The 15410-nt window shown below is 37.8% G+C and overlaps 1 protein-coding gene across 1 annotated transcript in view; it reads right to left on the bottom strand.

The window, feature by feature from the left end:
- Positions 1-12782, bottom strand: part of LOC109478947 (advillin-like) — a 31993-nt gene extending 19211 nt beyond the window's left edge. The window contains 7 exon segments of the mRNA XM_019780763.1: positions 1610-1720; positions 2167-2275; positions 2673-2803; positions 3048-3113; positions 3497-3571; positions 4451-4545; positions 12661-12782. Of these exon segments, the coding sequence (XP_019636322.1) occupies positions 1610-1720; positions 2167-2275; positions 2673-2803; positions 3048-3113; positions 3497-3571; positions 4451-4525 (567 nt within the window). The 5' untranslated portion in view covers positions 4526-4545; positions 12661-12782.
- Between the last annotated feature and the right edge of the window lie 2628 nt (positions 12783-15410).

Below are 15410 nucleotides of genomic sequence, written 5' to 3'. Positions count from 1 at the left end.
TTTTAGACAGTTGAGATTCCTTCTGAACTCTGCTCTGTTAGAGAGGTCCCTCTAGCACCAATATTAACATTTGTCAGTTGCAATGCAAGCTGATTAGGGTTCATATAGCCAGTTTTTAAAAATCATTTAACGTTTTAGATTTTTAAGTCTCAACAACACCATTTTGTATAATAATCATAATCCTACTTATTTGACAATTTCTCAATATTTTTCAAGACAACAGATATTAAAATTTACAACTTGACCATATGAACCCAAGGATTAGTTTGTGCGGCAAATTTGCATTTATTTTAGCTCTACTGTGGGTTAATAGCTTTGAAAAGTAGTGCTTTTTAAATGAAGAAAAGGTGCCGATATTGTGAAGTAAGTCATGTTAGTTGGAGTTGTTAATTTTATTTTTAAGTTAAGCAGTTAAGCTTGTATCTTTACCCAAAGCCAGATTTGAAGCATTAATTACTAGTAAGAATATCTATATGTGCAAATGTCAGTGTTAGAGAAGTAAGTCATTAAAAGCAAATTACAGAGTGAAAAAACAGGTATAAGGCATAAAATCAATGGTGGGTGTTTAGATGGATGCTACAGTACAGATCTCAATTAACTTCCCTTCGCATGCATTTTACACGTTTTTGAATTATATATTTCTTGTCCAAATGTCGTGTAAATTGCATATAAATCGCAATTAAAAGGTGGTTAAAAGTTGTGTAACAGGTGGTAGAAATTTGTGCAAATGCCGTGTACACCACCTGTTACTGCACTTAGTAGCCACAATCACATGTGGCTATTTACAATGCATAACCACAAGTGATTACAGGAAATGTGTACGGTTTTTGCACACATTTCAGTTGAAAAACACATGGCTTTTACTTGCATTTCGCACAACCTTTGATCGTAATCTGCACGTGTGTAGATGGGAAGTTATCGGAGATGTGTACTGTAATGTATGAAATTAATTAAGATGGGTAGGAAAATATCTATGGAAGCATTGAACACAATGCACATCATAGCAGGTGGGGAGGGGGGCAGCTGTAGCATTGTTGCACAAGAGGGACGTCTCCTTTCAGGTGGCATCACCTGTAACCAGGGCTTCCTTCATCAGTTTTTTTGTGGACATATCATTTCTCCGGTCACATTCTGTCGTACAGGATTTCTCACCATTCTTTGACAAGATGTTAAAAATGTTCAGAGCCTCCTCAACATGAGTTTTCCTAGGTTATGACCTTTTTTTTCCTGCTGACATTTTGACGGGCAATGTGTTTTCTCCTCGTTGATTATCACGGCAAGATTGCATTCTTGAATGTCACTCAACTTCTTCTTGCCACTTTGTGGCAAAGCAACACAGTCCCAAACGTGACTAAGACTGATCAAATGAAGGCAGCAGAAAAGCTGTAAAATGTCAGTAGAGAAAAATAGGCTTGTGTACCTAGTAAGTAATTTATGTTGAATTTATCTCAACCTGATGAAACAATTTATGTATGTTTAGAGCCAATTTTTTTGTCAAGATTCAACATTGAGTACAACTTGTCAAAAGGAGGCGAGAAATGCTGTCCTGATCATGTGACCTTCCAAAATGGCGGGTCCACAAAAAAGCTGGACTGGGAGGCCATCTTACCGCCCGCCTCTCGTTGTGGTTACTCTTGGCTCCATTCCAGACAAACAGCGCGTTCCCGATGTCCAGGATGAAACTGTCGCCCTCGTTGAAGCTCTTCCATTCCATGGGAACCTGGGACAGCAACGAAAGTTCCAGAATTATGAAACATTTACTATTTAGAAATCTTTTGACTTTTGGGAAGTATTTGCGTTTTCATGACCATTAAGCTTACCACATTTTCTGTGTATGACCTTTTGACCACCTGCTATTCTGCCTGTCTATCTTCACCTACCCATGCACTATCAACCTACTCTCAAATTCACCATTTCCTGTGTCTGACCTTTTAACCTAGAGCCTGTCAATCCTCCCCACCCACGTGCTGCAAATTAAACACAGTGCAGCCACCCAAATCAAGCTTCTGTCTGGTTATTCCTCAACATGAAGTTGTCTTTGAAAACTATTTAGTCTGCAGAATTTCATCATTTTACAGCATAAACCTTCTTCAGTACCAAGGCCAGTACCGACTTGGCATGACCTTTCACCTCTGACCTGACCTGACCTATGTCCTGATTACCCACCTCAGTGGCCCTGACGTTGCGCTTGCCCTTCAGATGCAGCAGTCGTCTGACGTTGCTCATGTTTATCTCCACATGTTTGAAGCCAGAGGCAACACCTCCTTGTTTGTAACTGGAACAAAAAAACAAGCAAATCTTCATCAATATACAACAAGGGCTAGTATGATATATACAATTGAGGGGACTAATCATGAGTTTTTCTAATAACATAGCAGTCTTTTAGATATTTACCCAATTTTGCATTGTGAGAGTTACTGAATTTAAAGATACATTCAAATCTAGTTCTGTAGTATCTAGTCTCAAGAAATCCATTGTACTTGATGTGAGAAATGTGAAACCTTGTCAAAACCTAATTTTGGAGAATAGTAATAATAACACCAAGAAAAATGGCCCATCCAATTAACATATAATTATGTAGCCTGCTAGGGGCCTGACCAGTGGAAGGGCTGTTAGAAGTGTGATATAGTCGACTCACAGGCAAGGCATTTTAACCCCGCCCAAGTACGTACGTGACTCCCTTCTTGAAGCAGCCGGTGAAGGCGCTGGACTCGTGGCCCTGTACCTCCCGATGCTGGATGGGCGCCCCGCCCAGGCTGTCGTCAAGGGCAACCGTCAACATGGCTGCCGCACCAGCCTCATCCTGGGGACAGGTCAAAGGTCAAACTCTTCCAATGTGTACATCATTGGCACATAATGCAACATGCCCATCATTATTTTATAGGCACAGTACTAAAAAATGGAAAAAATTTAGAAGCTTTTAACTTTTGAAAATTCAATAACTTTAAACAATAATACATATTAAACTGTAATTTTTCATGACTAAAATTTGAAATTTCAGTACTTTGAGAAGATCTTTATTGCTAAGAAATATGTATCTATCTCACCTGTGAACACTCCTTGCCCAGCCAGAAGTAGAGGTCGTGAGCCAGGCTGCTCCCAGTTTTTCTGCTCTGTAGGTACAAAAAAAGAACAAGAAATCAGAGATTTTAGACTTCCAGTAAGTACTGTACAGTATTTTGGGATTTTGGGAAGTGTTTCAAGTTTGTATGAAGGAACATATAAGACCTGTTGAGGAGGTTGTATGATGTAATTTCATTGGGTATCACACCATTTTTTAAATTCCTCCAAATCTGTCATGCCACTTGCTACATACTTTAATCCAACACAGTGACCATAGGATGCCTGATACAGCACCAGTTACCATGGTAACAGCGGTCTGGTCCAGGTCATTGACCTTATTTGTCGGAAACAGGAGAAGAGGAAGAAAGAGAAAGAAGTATGCTTTCCTGCTGAAAAAGCAAGCATATAAATATTTAACAGTAGATGTACCTACCTTGAGTATAATGTATGCATCGCCTGTGAAAAACTGCCCATAGGTCGCCGCTGGAATTTCTTTTGGTTCCAATTTCTGGAAAAAGACAAAAACAACAGTTAAAACAAAACCTTTTGACAAATTAGAAAATATAAAATTGGCTATACTTGATTAGTTTTTTGAGACAGCACTTTTGAGTAATACAGGAAACATCTTGCAAATGATGCCCCTTAAAGTTTTCAGTACATTGAGCATTATTTCACCATTAAAGAAATAATGCAGCCCAAACACCATTTAAGAGAGGGTAAAATGCACTCTAATGTCATTAGAGATGAAATCAGAGTGGTCTGCTAACAGATTACTGTGGAAAATGTGTGAACACAATCTGATTACTAACTCAATTTGTAACGGAGATGGAAGTGATACGTATGTGTTAGGGTACTGTAACACCACAAAGCAATATGAAACTTAAACTCAGTCAGTAAATCAGCAAAAATTTTGGAAAGAAAGTAGAAAATTTACACACAGCTGCTAAAGACACCCAAAGCAATTTCAGGTCAGTGAAACTGGACTTTCCATGTCAATTTTCTGGTCATTTTTTTAATGTTACAGTAGTTAAGTTTAATCATCTCCATCCCAATTAGCATACTGATATCTGTGAGCCAAAAATGCAGTGTCACTGATAGAAAACAGTTTCTTGTTTCACATTGTAGCCTGGTTCTAGCTATTTATTGGTGGCACCAAAAAAGAAAGAGACTCCTCACATACCTGATTTGGGGCTATTTCAAACACTTCAAGTATGAAATGATGACGAAAATGTGCTAAAGAAATGGCAGTAATTTGAGTAAATGTCAATATCATTTCCTTATCCATGATGACACATTTCCTCATCCAGAATATTTTCTATACTGCCACCCTGAAATTGTGTTGGATGTCTTTAAAACAGCTTGATTGAAGATCAAGTTCAAGACTGACCTCGACCCTCCAGATCTTGAGTCCCTCGGACCGTCCCGCCCCCTTGAAGGCTGCAGGAATCACAGTGTCGCCCATCTTTCAACCTCCGTCCTCTCCTGAAACATAGGCAGGGGGAATATGCAAATTAGGGGCGGGATGTACCATTTCTAAACATGGAGGGAAGAAAGAGACATGACTGTCTAACAACTGAAACATGTAAATTCACAATGGGATCTTCCATTATCAAACAAGGGGGAATAAAGAGACATCATGTATATTGTATGGCCTAACGACTGAAACATGCAAATTAATGGGATCTTCCATTTTCAAACATGGAGGGGAGAAACAGGCGTGCTAGAATGACCTAATAACTAAAATATGCAAATTATGAATGGCATCTTCCATTTTCAAACAAGGAGGACAGAACAGAAACAGACATGACTGTACAGTCTAACTAACAACTAAAACATAAAAATTAATAATGGAATCTTCCATTATTAAACATGGAAGGTAGCAGGTAGTTACTTAGAACTGCATTACATAAACACACCAGAAGCACCTGTACTATAATGAGTCTACACCACCCTTCTAACATGCATAATTATCACATTGTTTTGTACACTGTAATAATTGTTTTATGCAAGCAATAGAACAGCAAAGATTTGTTATTCCTTCAGGGTAATGTTTGTAATGGTTGACTTGTGATTCAGTAACAGGATTGCTAACCGCTAGACCACAACATATTTCAACATTTTGTAGATGGCTAAATTTACAGAAAAGAAAGATATTTGAGAAGAAAGTTGGAGCTAAAAAGACACAGGCTCAAAATTATATATAGAACGGATACAACAAAATATCACAAACATTTTACAACCGTAGGATCTTTTCCAAGACAGCAATTTTCTACATGTGTGGTATACAATTCTAGGCTTTTGTCGTACGAATCCTTTTGTGATGGAGTCTAAATAACTTGTTTACAGACTTGCACCTGAATACACACAGATGAACAATGTTATTTGAGTAAAACCCTGAGTTGTGTGGACTTCTGAGGTCCCCTCTGTGTCCTGTGTTAGGTCATGACACCAGACTGATATACTGACCAGTGACTTCAAACTTTGTGAAAGGGTCACATGAATATATGAGGGAACGTCCAATAAGTTTAATCTTAGCTTCACCTAGAAACATGGGGCACATCTCAAATTTTGGGGCATAGTTTATCAAGGATAAAGCCTTTTATGAATGCCCACAAAAACTCAAAACATAACGTATACCTTACAAGCAAAGCCCTTTCAAAAATCAGTAAATGAGTGACAAGAAAAACATGGTATTTACAAAATGTAGAACAGTTGTGTTTCTGGTTTCCATCCTGAGTACATGACGTATTTATTTTGCTAGAGTATCACGCCTAGTAACCAAGTTATGTACCATAATTCTTGAAATGCTAGCGGTATTTCATTTTTACGATAACCTCTTCAACACGAAATTACGACCTTTAAAGAATAGGGGGTCTTCAATAATAATATACTATGATATAGAATTGTTCAACAGCAAACATAGGAAAAACCTCCTTTTCCTACCTAACACGAAATAAAACCATATTGCAAAAGTGAATAAATTTACAGTACCTGGCACACATATAAAACTAAATGGCAATATAGTACTAAAAATTTCTTCTATTGCCCCCACTATACACACAATTACCACATACCTTTACAGACAGGTAGGTTTTGGAGCTATTGTTGCCACTACAAAAGCATGACCTAGAAATCATCCTGTAATGGCTTCTATGGCCTATTGGCCCTTACCATGAATAATGTATACACCTACAGATATCAGATACGCATCTTCAACCTACAAGAAAATGTCACGTCAGAACAAGAAACATAAATTTGATCCTCAAATGTTTCGTTTGAAACTTATGAGTTATGATTTTAAAGACTGAAGGGTCAATTCATTGGAAGCATTTGAATATTACATAGATATTGTTACAGGAATGAATTTAAAGAAATATAATGTCACAACATATTTTACACCCCCAAGTCTTAATCATTATCATGGTATGTCCCTTAGCAATAGAAAAATTACTACCCTTCATATTATGTTTCTACAATAATGAGAAATAAAACCAGAAATACATCATTTCTTTGTGAGGTCATGTCAAGCCTAGAAATGAAGACATCATTAAAGATTCATAATCCTTTTCAGCTTTGCTAATCCTCAAGGGAGATTACCATGTTTAATCTTTTTCTCAAATCTGGAAATTCTTGTACCAGGTGCAGACCAACTGTGAAAAAAAGATGTCAGAGATTTCATACCTCCGTAAAAAATTGAATTTTTTCAACTTCTTGTTTTAGTCGTAATAATTGTTAATTTCTCTGTCTCTATACCATTTATTTTTCCATCACCATACGGACAACAGAACCTGCTGGATTGGGACCTAACTACCTGTGTCTGACCTTTTGTGGTATGTGGTTAAGTTCTTCCCTCACCCGCATGCTGTCACAAGCAAACACGCACGAACGACCCCCAACACACACACAAATACACAAACGAGTGACTAATATGCTACTAAGCTTACTCTAGACTAGGTAGAGTAGTCAAAGCAATGAAATTAGTACCTGTTGCCTAACCCCGCAGCCCTAACCCCATAAACTAATAAATACAGCAAAACAGCTACCTTTAGTTGGTAGCTCTTAGCCTTGAAGTATTGGAACCCTTTCCAAGACCTGGTTTGTTATGAACATAAATTTGCATGAGAATACCTCACAAGTGACCTCACTCCACCTTGCCCTTAAGGTTACAGACAATACATTTGGCATGTGTAAAATGCTGCTATATTTGAATGCACTTGCGCATGCAAAAACAAATAAGCCATTGTCTTTTTTCACATTATTGTTCCTGTGAAATTTCAAGGTTGCACTAACAGGCATCTAGGAGCGAAAACCTTGACCACACCATTGACAAATAAGAAGTCCTGCCGAAGTTTGTTTTGTTTTTCTAGCGTGGTGCTCAGAGAGGTATAGGATGCCCATATATGGGCAAAATCCTGTGTTGATTGTTCTACAAGACATTTATAGTACTTATGTAGCTTGAAGGCAATTGTTGTACTATATAAATTAAACAACTAATAGTCGGTAGTAATAGTAGTAACACAGTTGCCGAACTTGTTGACAATACATTTACAAAATACAAACCATTACGTATATAAAAACTGAAAATAAAATCTCTTGACAGTTGACAATTAGTACAAAATTTTACTAAAATTGTTAGAATAACTGTTACAGAGGCATGAGTATATTGAATTTGGCTACGAAAGTTCTATATGATTATAAACACATTATACAGATATGCAAAATTGACGGGCATTAGGATATAAAAAAAGGTCTTGAAATATTGATTATAAGCATTAACAAAACATAAATAAATGACATCAGCTTCCTATTTAAGTTGCGTACATGAAAATGAAATATTCTAAAACTCACCAAATGTAATTCAACTCTACAGAAACCAGTCTCAATGAAGCTTGTCCAACGAGACACAATATACTGTATCAAATGGTCCTAATCACTACTTATTGTTAGCTTTAGGAGTGGTCAAAACAGCCTTATTGTTGACCATTGGTGTGGTCATTAATAGTGCTTTATCTTAACTATATGGACACTGGGAGCTAATTTTGACAATAAAAATGTTACAACTTTACTGTAAAATGGGTTTAAACAAGACTGAGTATTCATTTGCATTAAGTGGGTCTATGGCCACTTAACATAAATTTTCAATGAGAACCTTAATAAGAATAATAATTAGAGCAATAATCAGCAATTATTAGTCTAGAGTAATTTAGTAAAAAGTTATACCATAAAATTTAAGAACAGGGTTCAGGTGTCAAAAGCCATCAACTTACATAGTCAGGACAATTTTTAAGAATGGTATAAAGTTTTATAAACTTAAAACATATACAGGATCTACAGAAATGATTTAGAAAGTAGTATCAATATTATACTTATAATGATCCTTATCAAAACTATGCAGAGAGGACATACTTGTACACACCATTTGGCACTTTTAACTATACAAACACACAACTTACATGCCTTTCAAGTCTTTTCAACAATCAAATCTCTTCCAAGTCACGAAAGAAAACATTTTTCTGCTTTCCGTAAGCTTCTTGGTATTGTTGGAATGTTTGGAGGTGGAAAGTGAAAGAAACAAGCCAGGTTTTTGTTCTACGCTTGGTTAAACGTAACTATATACAGTCAAATTTGATTTGTGAAGTGTGTTTATTTAGTCAGTTGTATCAAGTTCAAGTTAATGTTAGATCATTATGAACTGAAAAAAAAATTTAAGAAATAAAAAGAAGGAAAGGATATGTTGAACTTCAAAACTCTTTGGAACAATTAGCAAGTTAATCTAACCTTCAGTATGCTAAGGTAGCCGTTTACTACGGTTTAGTGGCAAATTTATATTGGTTATGGGGTTAGGCAGCAGGGACAAGGTTAAAATCACCTGTGCAAAGAAATTATGATTTAAAAGCACTCAGTCGGGTAACCAGAAACAACTTTTTTGTCCACCTAACCAGATGTTTTCAGTCTCCTTATTCATTGCTTCAATGGCTACAAACTATTTCTGTGTGAGGACATTGTGGGGTCAATTTAAGTCTTCTTAATATAATTTCTTAAGAAGCTCTGAGGAGTTGTCTTACAATCTTATCCTCCCCCATATAAAATAAAACTTTACTAAACTGAGTATTTCAGTTCGTAATCATATCTGTAACCCCTTTTAGATCCTTCCATTTGTGTCCAATGAAATGCTATACCTATAGCCCCTTTTGGACCCTCCAAGTGGTATCCAATGAAAGCATTGACTGATAGTTTAAGTTCATGTCTGTTGCTGTAATGCATTCCAGGGCCACATCCAAGCTTTTCTCAGTGTAAAACTATGTGCAGTTTCACACGAACACAGGAAATTCTCCTTCAACACATGACATCTGCACTGTTTCTTCTTTTCTAACCTTCTCCCTGATGCTTTTAACCCCCTAACTTATACAAATTTGGTTCCAAACAGCTACAAAATGTACCTTAGCAGGCTGAAGGTTCAAGTATGATTTGAACTCGATTTCCAAATATTTAATTTCTACATAATATAATTTTTCATCAGAATGCTGATTTACACTTTTCTTCAGTCTATAGAAAAAATTTGATACATTAGTAATTCATGGTCTCTTAAGTATGAATATCAAAAATGATAAAGATATTGTCTGTTCAGAAGTGGAAGTGAATGTTGGCAATGTGCCGTATTCTTATTTACCTTGTCTAGTAAACAAATTCATGTAAACAATGGTGCCAAAGTACATGACCATAAATGCTTTCGTTGCACTGCAACATTACATAATGTGGAAGTTAGGTTCGAACCTGAACCTGGTCCAACTCAAAATAACAAGAACCAAGTCCAGAAAAAAACTGCAAGTCCAAAATACATCATAAACATTTTGATTTAGACATCTTATAAGGTAACCTAGTCATTAAAGGTAAAAAAGTTATAAACCTGTGAATTTCAACATAATTTGCAGCTTCAGTCACGCTCTCAAAAATATGAATTATGATACATAGTATTGTATAACATTATTGTTTACTGTAATGCTAAAATAAATACACTGTAATCAGGTCCAGACCTGGACCTAACCCTCTTGACCTGGACTTGGACCTGATCAAGTCAAACTAGTACATACCCATATATGGAACATTATTTGGTTACCATAAAGAAAATGACTGTACTGTAATTGGGTTACACCCTTGTAATGTAAGGCCACGCCAATTTAATTTGTTGGTTCTCGGATTTTTTCAGAAAAAATATGAAGCGACAGGGCGAAAAAAAATAAAAATAAAAACAGGTCTAGGCATCCTATTATAGGCTTAAATGCTATGGAATGAGCCATGAAGTCAGCACAAAAGGCTGGGTTAAAATTTAAACATTGAATTTTGAACTTTTAATCAAACCACTGCAATGATAGATGGGAAAACTGTAACAACTAGGAAGAAAAGGACTTTCCTCAACTGTTGGGGGCAAAATATCAGCATTTTTCAGTTGATTCAGGACCAGAATCAAATTTTTTTTTTTTTTTGCAAATCAGAAAAAAACGAAGAGGCGAATCCGAGAACCAACAAATTAAATTGGTGTGGCCTAATGATAGAAGTAAAACAACCAACACTTGGGATGGGGTGGGCTTCTAATTAAGTGTGGCACAACGCCAGAAAGGAAATAAGAGTCAGACTCAGGAACTCAAGTCAGACTTAAGTCAGTTAGGTCTTTTCCAAGAAGAGATCGAAACGATAAGAAAAATGTACTGGCTTTCTAGTACTAGAAATTCTAGGTATAGTAGATCAGATCACTGATTGCGTTGTTTATAATGGTGTGGATTCTTAGAATGCATAACAAGGAAAATGGCCTGTTGAATGTTTTGGCGACTAATTACTTTGTGTTTGCCAACGTAATCAAATTGTGCAGCATTTTTCAATCGCTATGTCTACCCAACTGTTTCTGTGTGTCTATATCGAAGCTGTGCGCCTGAACAAGTTTTAGGTACATGTACACAGGTTTAGGTACAAGTACACAGGTTTAGGTACAGGTACACTGGGTTAGGTACAGGTCTGGACCTGTATACTTAAAACAAGTTTGGCCAGTGATCTGTAATACATGTAGCATGCAAGCTTTTTTTTATCTATTAGGTAGATTATTGTCTTTGAGTGAGGTTTAAATAATCTTGTTGCTAAAAACAATTCCCTATTTTCACGTGCTAAATTGTCAAAATTGTCATTTGTGAGATACAATTTACCTTTCGTCAGTGTAATTCATTCAGTGTAAAGACGGTGTTTTGTTTTGTTTTGTTTTGTTTTACCAGTTATTCAGGTCCGGACCTGTACCTAAATAATTCTAAATCCTTAGTAAAGGTACAGTTGTCAGATATAAGAAATGTACATAGGCCTAACATATGTACGCAATTGAATTCTATATACTGGTAAAAAAATCCAGGGTGTGGTGTCATCTTACGTTCTTATTTGTATACAGGGTGAAGCTATCGTACATTCCAGTGTAAATAACATCAACAATCACCTGTTTACTTAAGGGCTGGGTACACCCCGTCTTAAAACACGCCTAGCGCTAAAGTCATCCAAGCAACGAGATTGTTACATTATTTTCAGAGTTACCAAAATATACCATGTAGTGACGATTGTACGTTGTTGTTTTTTTAGATCCAAAATGACAACCAAGCAAAAACTTATCAGAAAAAATTATGTCATTTTTGCACAGCGATGTTGGTATTTGTATTAGCTAAAACTATTATCTACACGTTCTTCAAATATATCTTATTTAAATTATAATTAGGCGATAGATAGTGAGATATGGAAAAATCCGCTCTTATACATGTATACAAATTGACCTTTTTTTTTTGCTTTCTTAAGGGGGATCCTGTAGTACATAAATGGGTGTGCCCTTAAGAGGACAAAGGTTAAGAGAAGAATGCCTTAACAGGTTGTTAGTACGATAAACAAGAGTTTTCTGATCAGCCTTTGGGTCTTTTCTATACACCAGATTTCAACAGATGGCTTGAGAAGGTTATATACACTCCCTGGGGAACTATTAGGCACGAGAACAGGTCATTATTCTCCGTTAATCGCCCTGAATGACCAAAACTACTGTGTGCCGCCATCTTGGATTTCGATATCGCTATTTCCTGAGTGTGTATGTGTGTGTGCATGGTTGTTACGATTTATTTTTTCTGGAGACTTAAATACAACTTAAAGTTCGTCTTACGAAGACAGGCGACTGAGACGATCCAACACTTGACCTTCGTAATATATGACCCGGAAACTGTACCTTCCCAAAACAGGTTTGGGCTCTTAATCGCAACCTTAAAAGTGAACTTAAAACGTACAAAGCAACCCCTACACCCTCATACAGGAGATTTTAGGGAGTTTCTCGAGTGTAGTTCTTCTAGCCTGAATTTTTACAGTCGTAGAAGCAAACAGGCATTGTGAAGACAACATGAAAGAGTTCGATTCTCAGTATGCAAATACCGTGAAACGCGGACATACCTACAGCACCCCTCCCCTTCATTTGCTCTACCCAGGTGCTTCCCCGTTATATTTTACGACAATTCCAACTCCCCTCTCGTAACCTGGGTGTCAAGTTCCTTCTGTTGAGAGGTTCAGATGTACCGATGAAGTGTCACTTACCTTTAAATGCTCCAAGTTCCGGGTAGAGTAAGAAAATCCGCGTCTATCTGCCTCTTATTTCGATGGGGCGACCTGCACGAACACACCTCAGGCCAGCTGTGACCCGCCGCGCTATATCACTCCGCTACAACCCCTTATATTTCAGCCCAGTACATTTAATTCAAGTCACAAGCTTACAAAACACATGTCACATGTAGATAAGAGGATGAGTCACTTCCAGGAAGAAGAAAACGTGCAGAAGTTGGTGTCAGTGAGGGAGAGTGTGAGGGACTATTTTTCAGGGTGGACTAGGCGTGGGTGGTGACGCGTCCTAAAGGTAAATAGAAGTTGGTAGGGTGTGACCTTACCTGTTTTAGGGCGTGGTCAGCCTTGGGGCAGGTATGGAAATATTCTCAAGCGGAACACACCCGCTAAATCAGTTTATCTTGTGTAATCCGCTACAAGAATGACCGTTAGGTCAACTCCTTAGTGAGTAACAACCACTAAAGGGTTAGGAACATGGGCAAAGACATGTCGTTACAAATACACCTGCTATTTGGGCTAGCTATTACGAGTATTGAAGAAGTTGGTTTCTAGTTCGAGTTGTATTCTTAGCCCTAAACTTTTCTCCGTTACTATGATAAAATTAAGTAAACAGTCTGCGTAAGTCGTGTTTATGTCGAATTGTCTTCGAAGTTGAAATACCAGTGATTTTCTGAATTTTTGGCTTTCGTTATATAATTCAAGTTCAAGGAATTCCGCCCATGGACGCAGTGAATAACATTCCTGAGCCTTCAGATGTCTAAACTGCTTGAAATGTTTGTGATTTTTCTACGTCAATGTTTTCTTCGGGAGTACAATGCGCAAATGCCACAAACTCGTCGGTAAAACGTGTTTATTATTAAACATGGCTGACTGCTAGCAATTTTTTTAAAACTTGAAATATAAGGAATTACGATATAATACAAGATGCAACAAAGATATGTTGATGAGTTTTGTCAATGAAAATAGTTTTATTAAGAATTTCGATTCAGAAAGCTTTTAAACTGAGATGCTTTATTGGCAGCCTGTGCAACATTCCGATCATTGCGATTTGAAAACCATTACAGAATCGATCAAAGTACAGACCGATATGGTTAATCAATAACCAATAAACAAATTCCAAGCTGACATATCAGAGTGTAAACGCACATGAAAGCATCCACTAAAGTCCCTCATAAGTGTCATGTATGTAAACAGACGTGGCGAAGTTGCCACAGGTCAACCAGAGCGAGACGTCGTCCATTGAAAAAGAAACAGAAAAAACGGAGTATTTGTGAATTCATTGGTACAACCAAAGAGATGGGCAGAATTTTACCATTCAAAGGGTTCAGATGCCGCGGTTGAGAGCTGGCTTTATATAAGTGAGTGCTTAAGTGATGAAGTCGACTATCGTTATTGGCACATACCCCAGTAACTATGTGGGTGGATTCACTCCCTTCCAATCTGACAACTTGACCTGACGGTCAATTTGTGGTAACCAGATGTCTTTTAGAGTTTAAAGTCGCAAAATCTTGGGAAACCTCGCATCAGTGGAGTTTTTATTATATTTTTAAAAAATATCTTCTGCGTTAGGCGTTGTTTCTGTGGTGCCCACTGTAAGAATACTAAGAAATAAGTTGAATCAAATGGACTACATATACTCTGTAATTTTTCAAACTTCTTATCCCGTTTTTATTTTTGAAATTCTGAACTCACCAACCCCGTTCCGACACAAAAGTTGTCACGGTAATGATGACTAACTAGTAAACATATACACGAGTACGCCCTTACGGGACGTTTAAATCCCCCCTTGGCACTTGGTTACAGAAAATCTAAAAGCAAAGGGCGTTCACCAACAACGCCTATGTATCAAGCATATACATGTACTCTTCGAAGTACATGTAAATGCACAGTAGCTTGACAAACTGTACGTGCACAGTGATGCCGCACATTTCTTATGTATGCGAATGAAGGACATTTAATCAATCATAGACGTGTACATTATAACCTCTACGGTCTACCTCCCCCGGGAATGACATGGTCTACCCATTAGAAGAATTAAATTCCACTCTAGCTGCCCGTGTGGAGAGGAAATGAAAAGTTCGGGGGATTGGAAGGAAGAAGGCGGGCTGGGCGGAAACTGGCGGGCCAAGGTCAGGGGCGTGGGAGGGGGAAACCGTGCGTTTAGCTGTGACGACATTGTCTGAAAGCAGATGCATGGTTCCTACAAGCTTCTGATACTGATCTGGGTTTGTGTCTCTAGAGAGAACTGCGAAAATATTTTGCATGACCTCCATCGGCATGGTTCCAAACCATACAAAACGCCTGCACCGACGTGTAAAAAAGCCAGAAATACACATTTGCTACTAGATTTTAACGAAAACCACCTCCGGCCAGCGTTTTTTGTGAGTGACAGTGCTGTTAGAGAATCCCGGCTGAGAAGCTCAGCTGTCAAAAAACGTTGCAATACTCCGCCCTAACATCTGCTTGGAAATCAGGTGTGTATCATTCTGTCACACCGTGGTCTCACAGCGCCCCTGGTGGCCTGTATAAAAAAATGCCACTGGTGCACCAGTGGCTAAAACATTTCCCAAGATTCGCTCCCCAAGATCCGCTGGCAGGGAGCGGACTAAAGCTAACAACTTCAAGGCTGGACACCAGGCTATACCATGGCTAACCCTGTACAAGGCTGTTATGGTTTGTAGTATGACGCAATCACGCAACCACATATGTTAGTGACTCGTTCCCAG

This window comes from Branchiostoma belcheri, unplaced genomic scaffold, assembly GCF_001625305.1.
Source record: "Branchiostoma belcheri isolate BF01 breed outbred unplaced genomic scaffold, Haploidv18h27 scaffold46, whole genome shotgun sequence".
In the NCBI taxonomy this organism is placed as follows: Eukaryota; Metazoa; Chordata; class Leptocardii; order Amphioxiformes; family Branchiostomatidae; genus Branchiostoma; species Branchiostoma belcheri.
The sequence above is the reverse complement of the archived record's forward strand: the minus strand, read 5'-3'. Positions and strand labels throughout refer to the sequence as shown.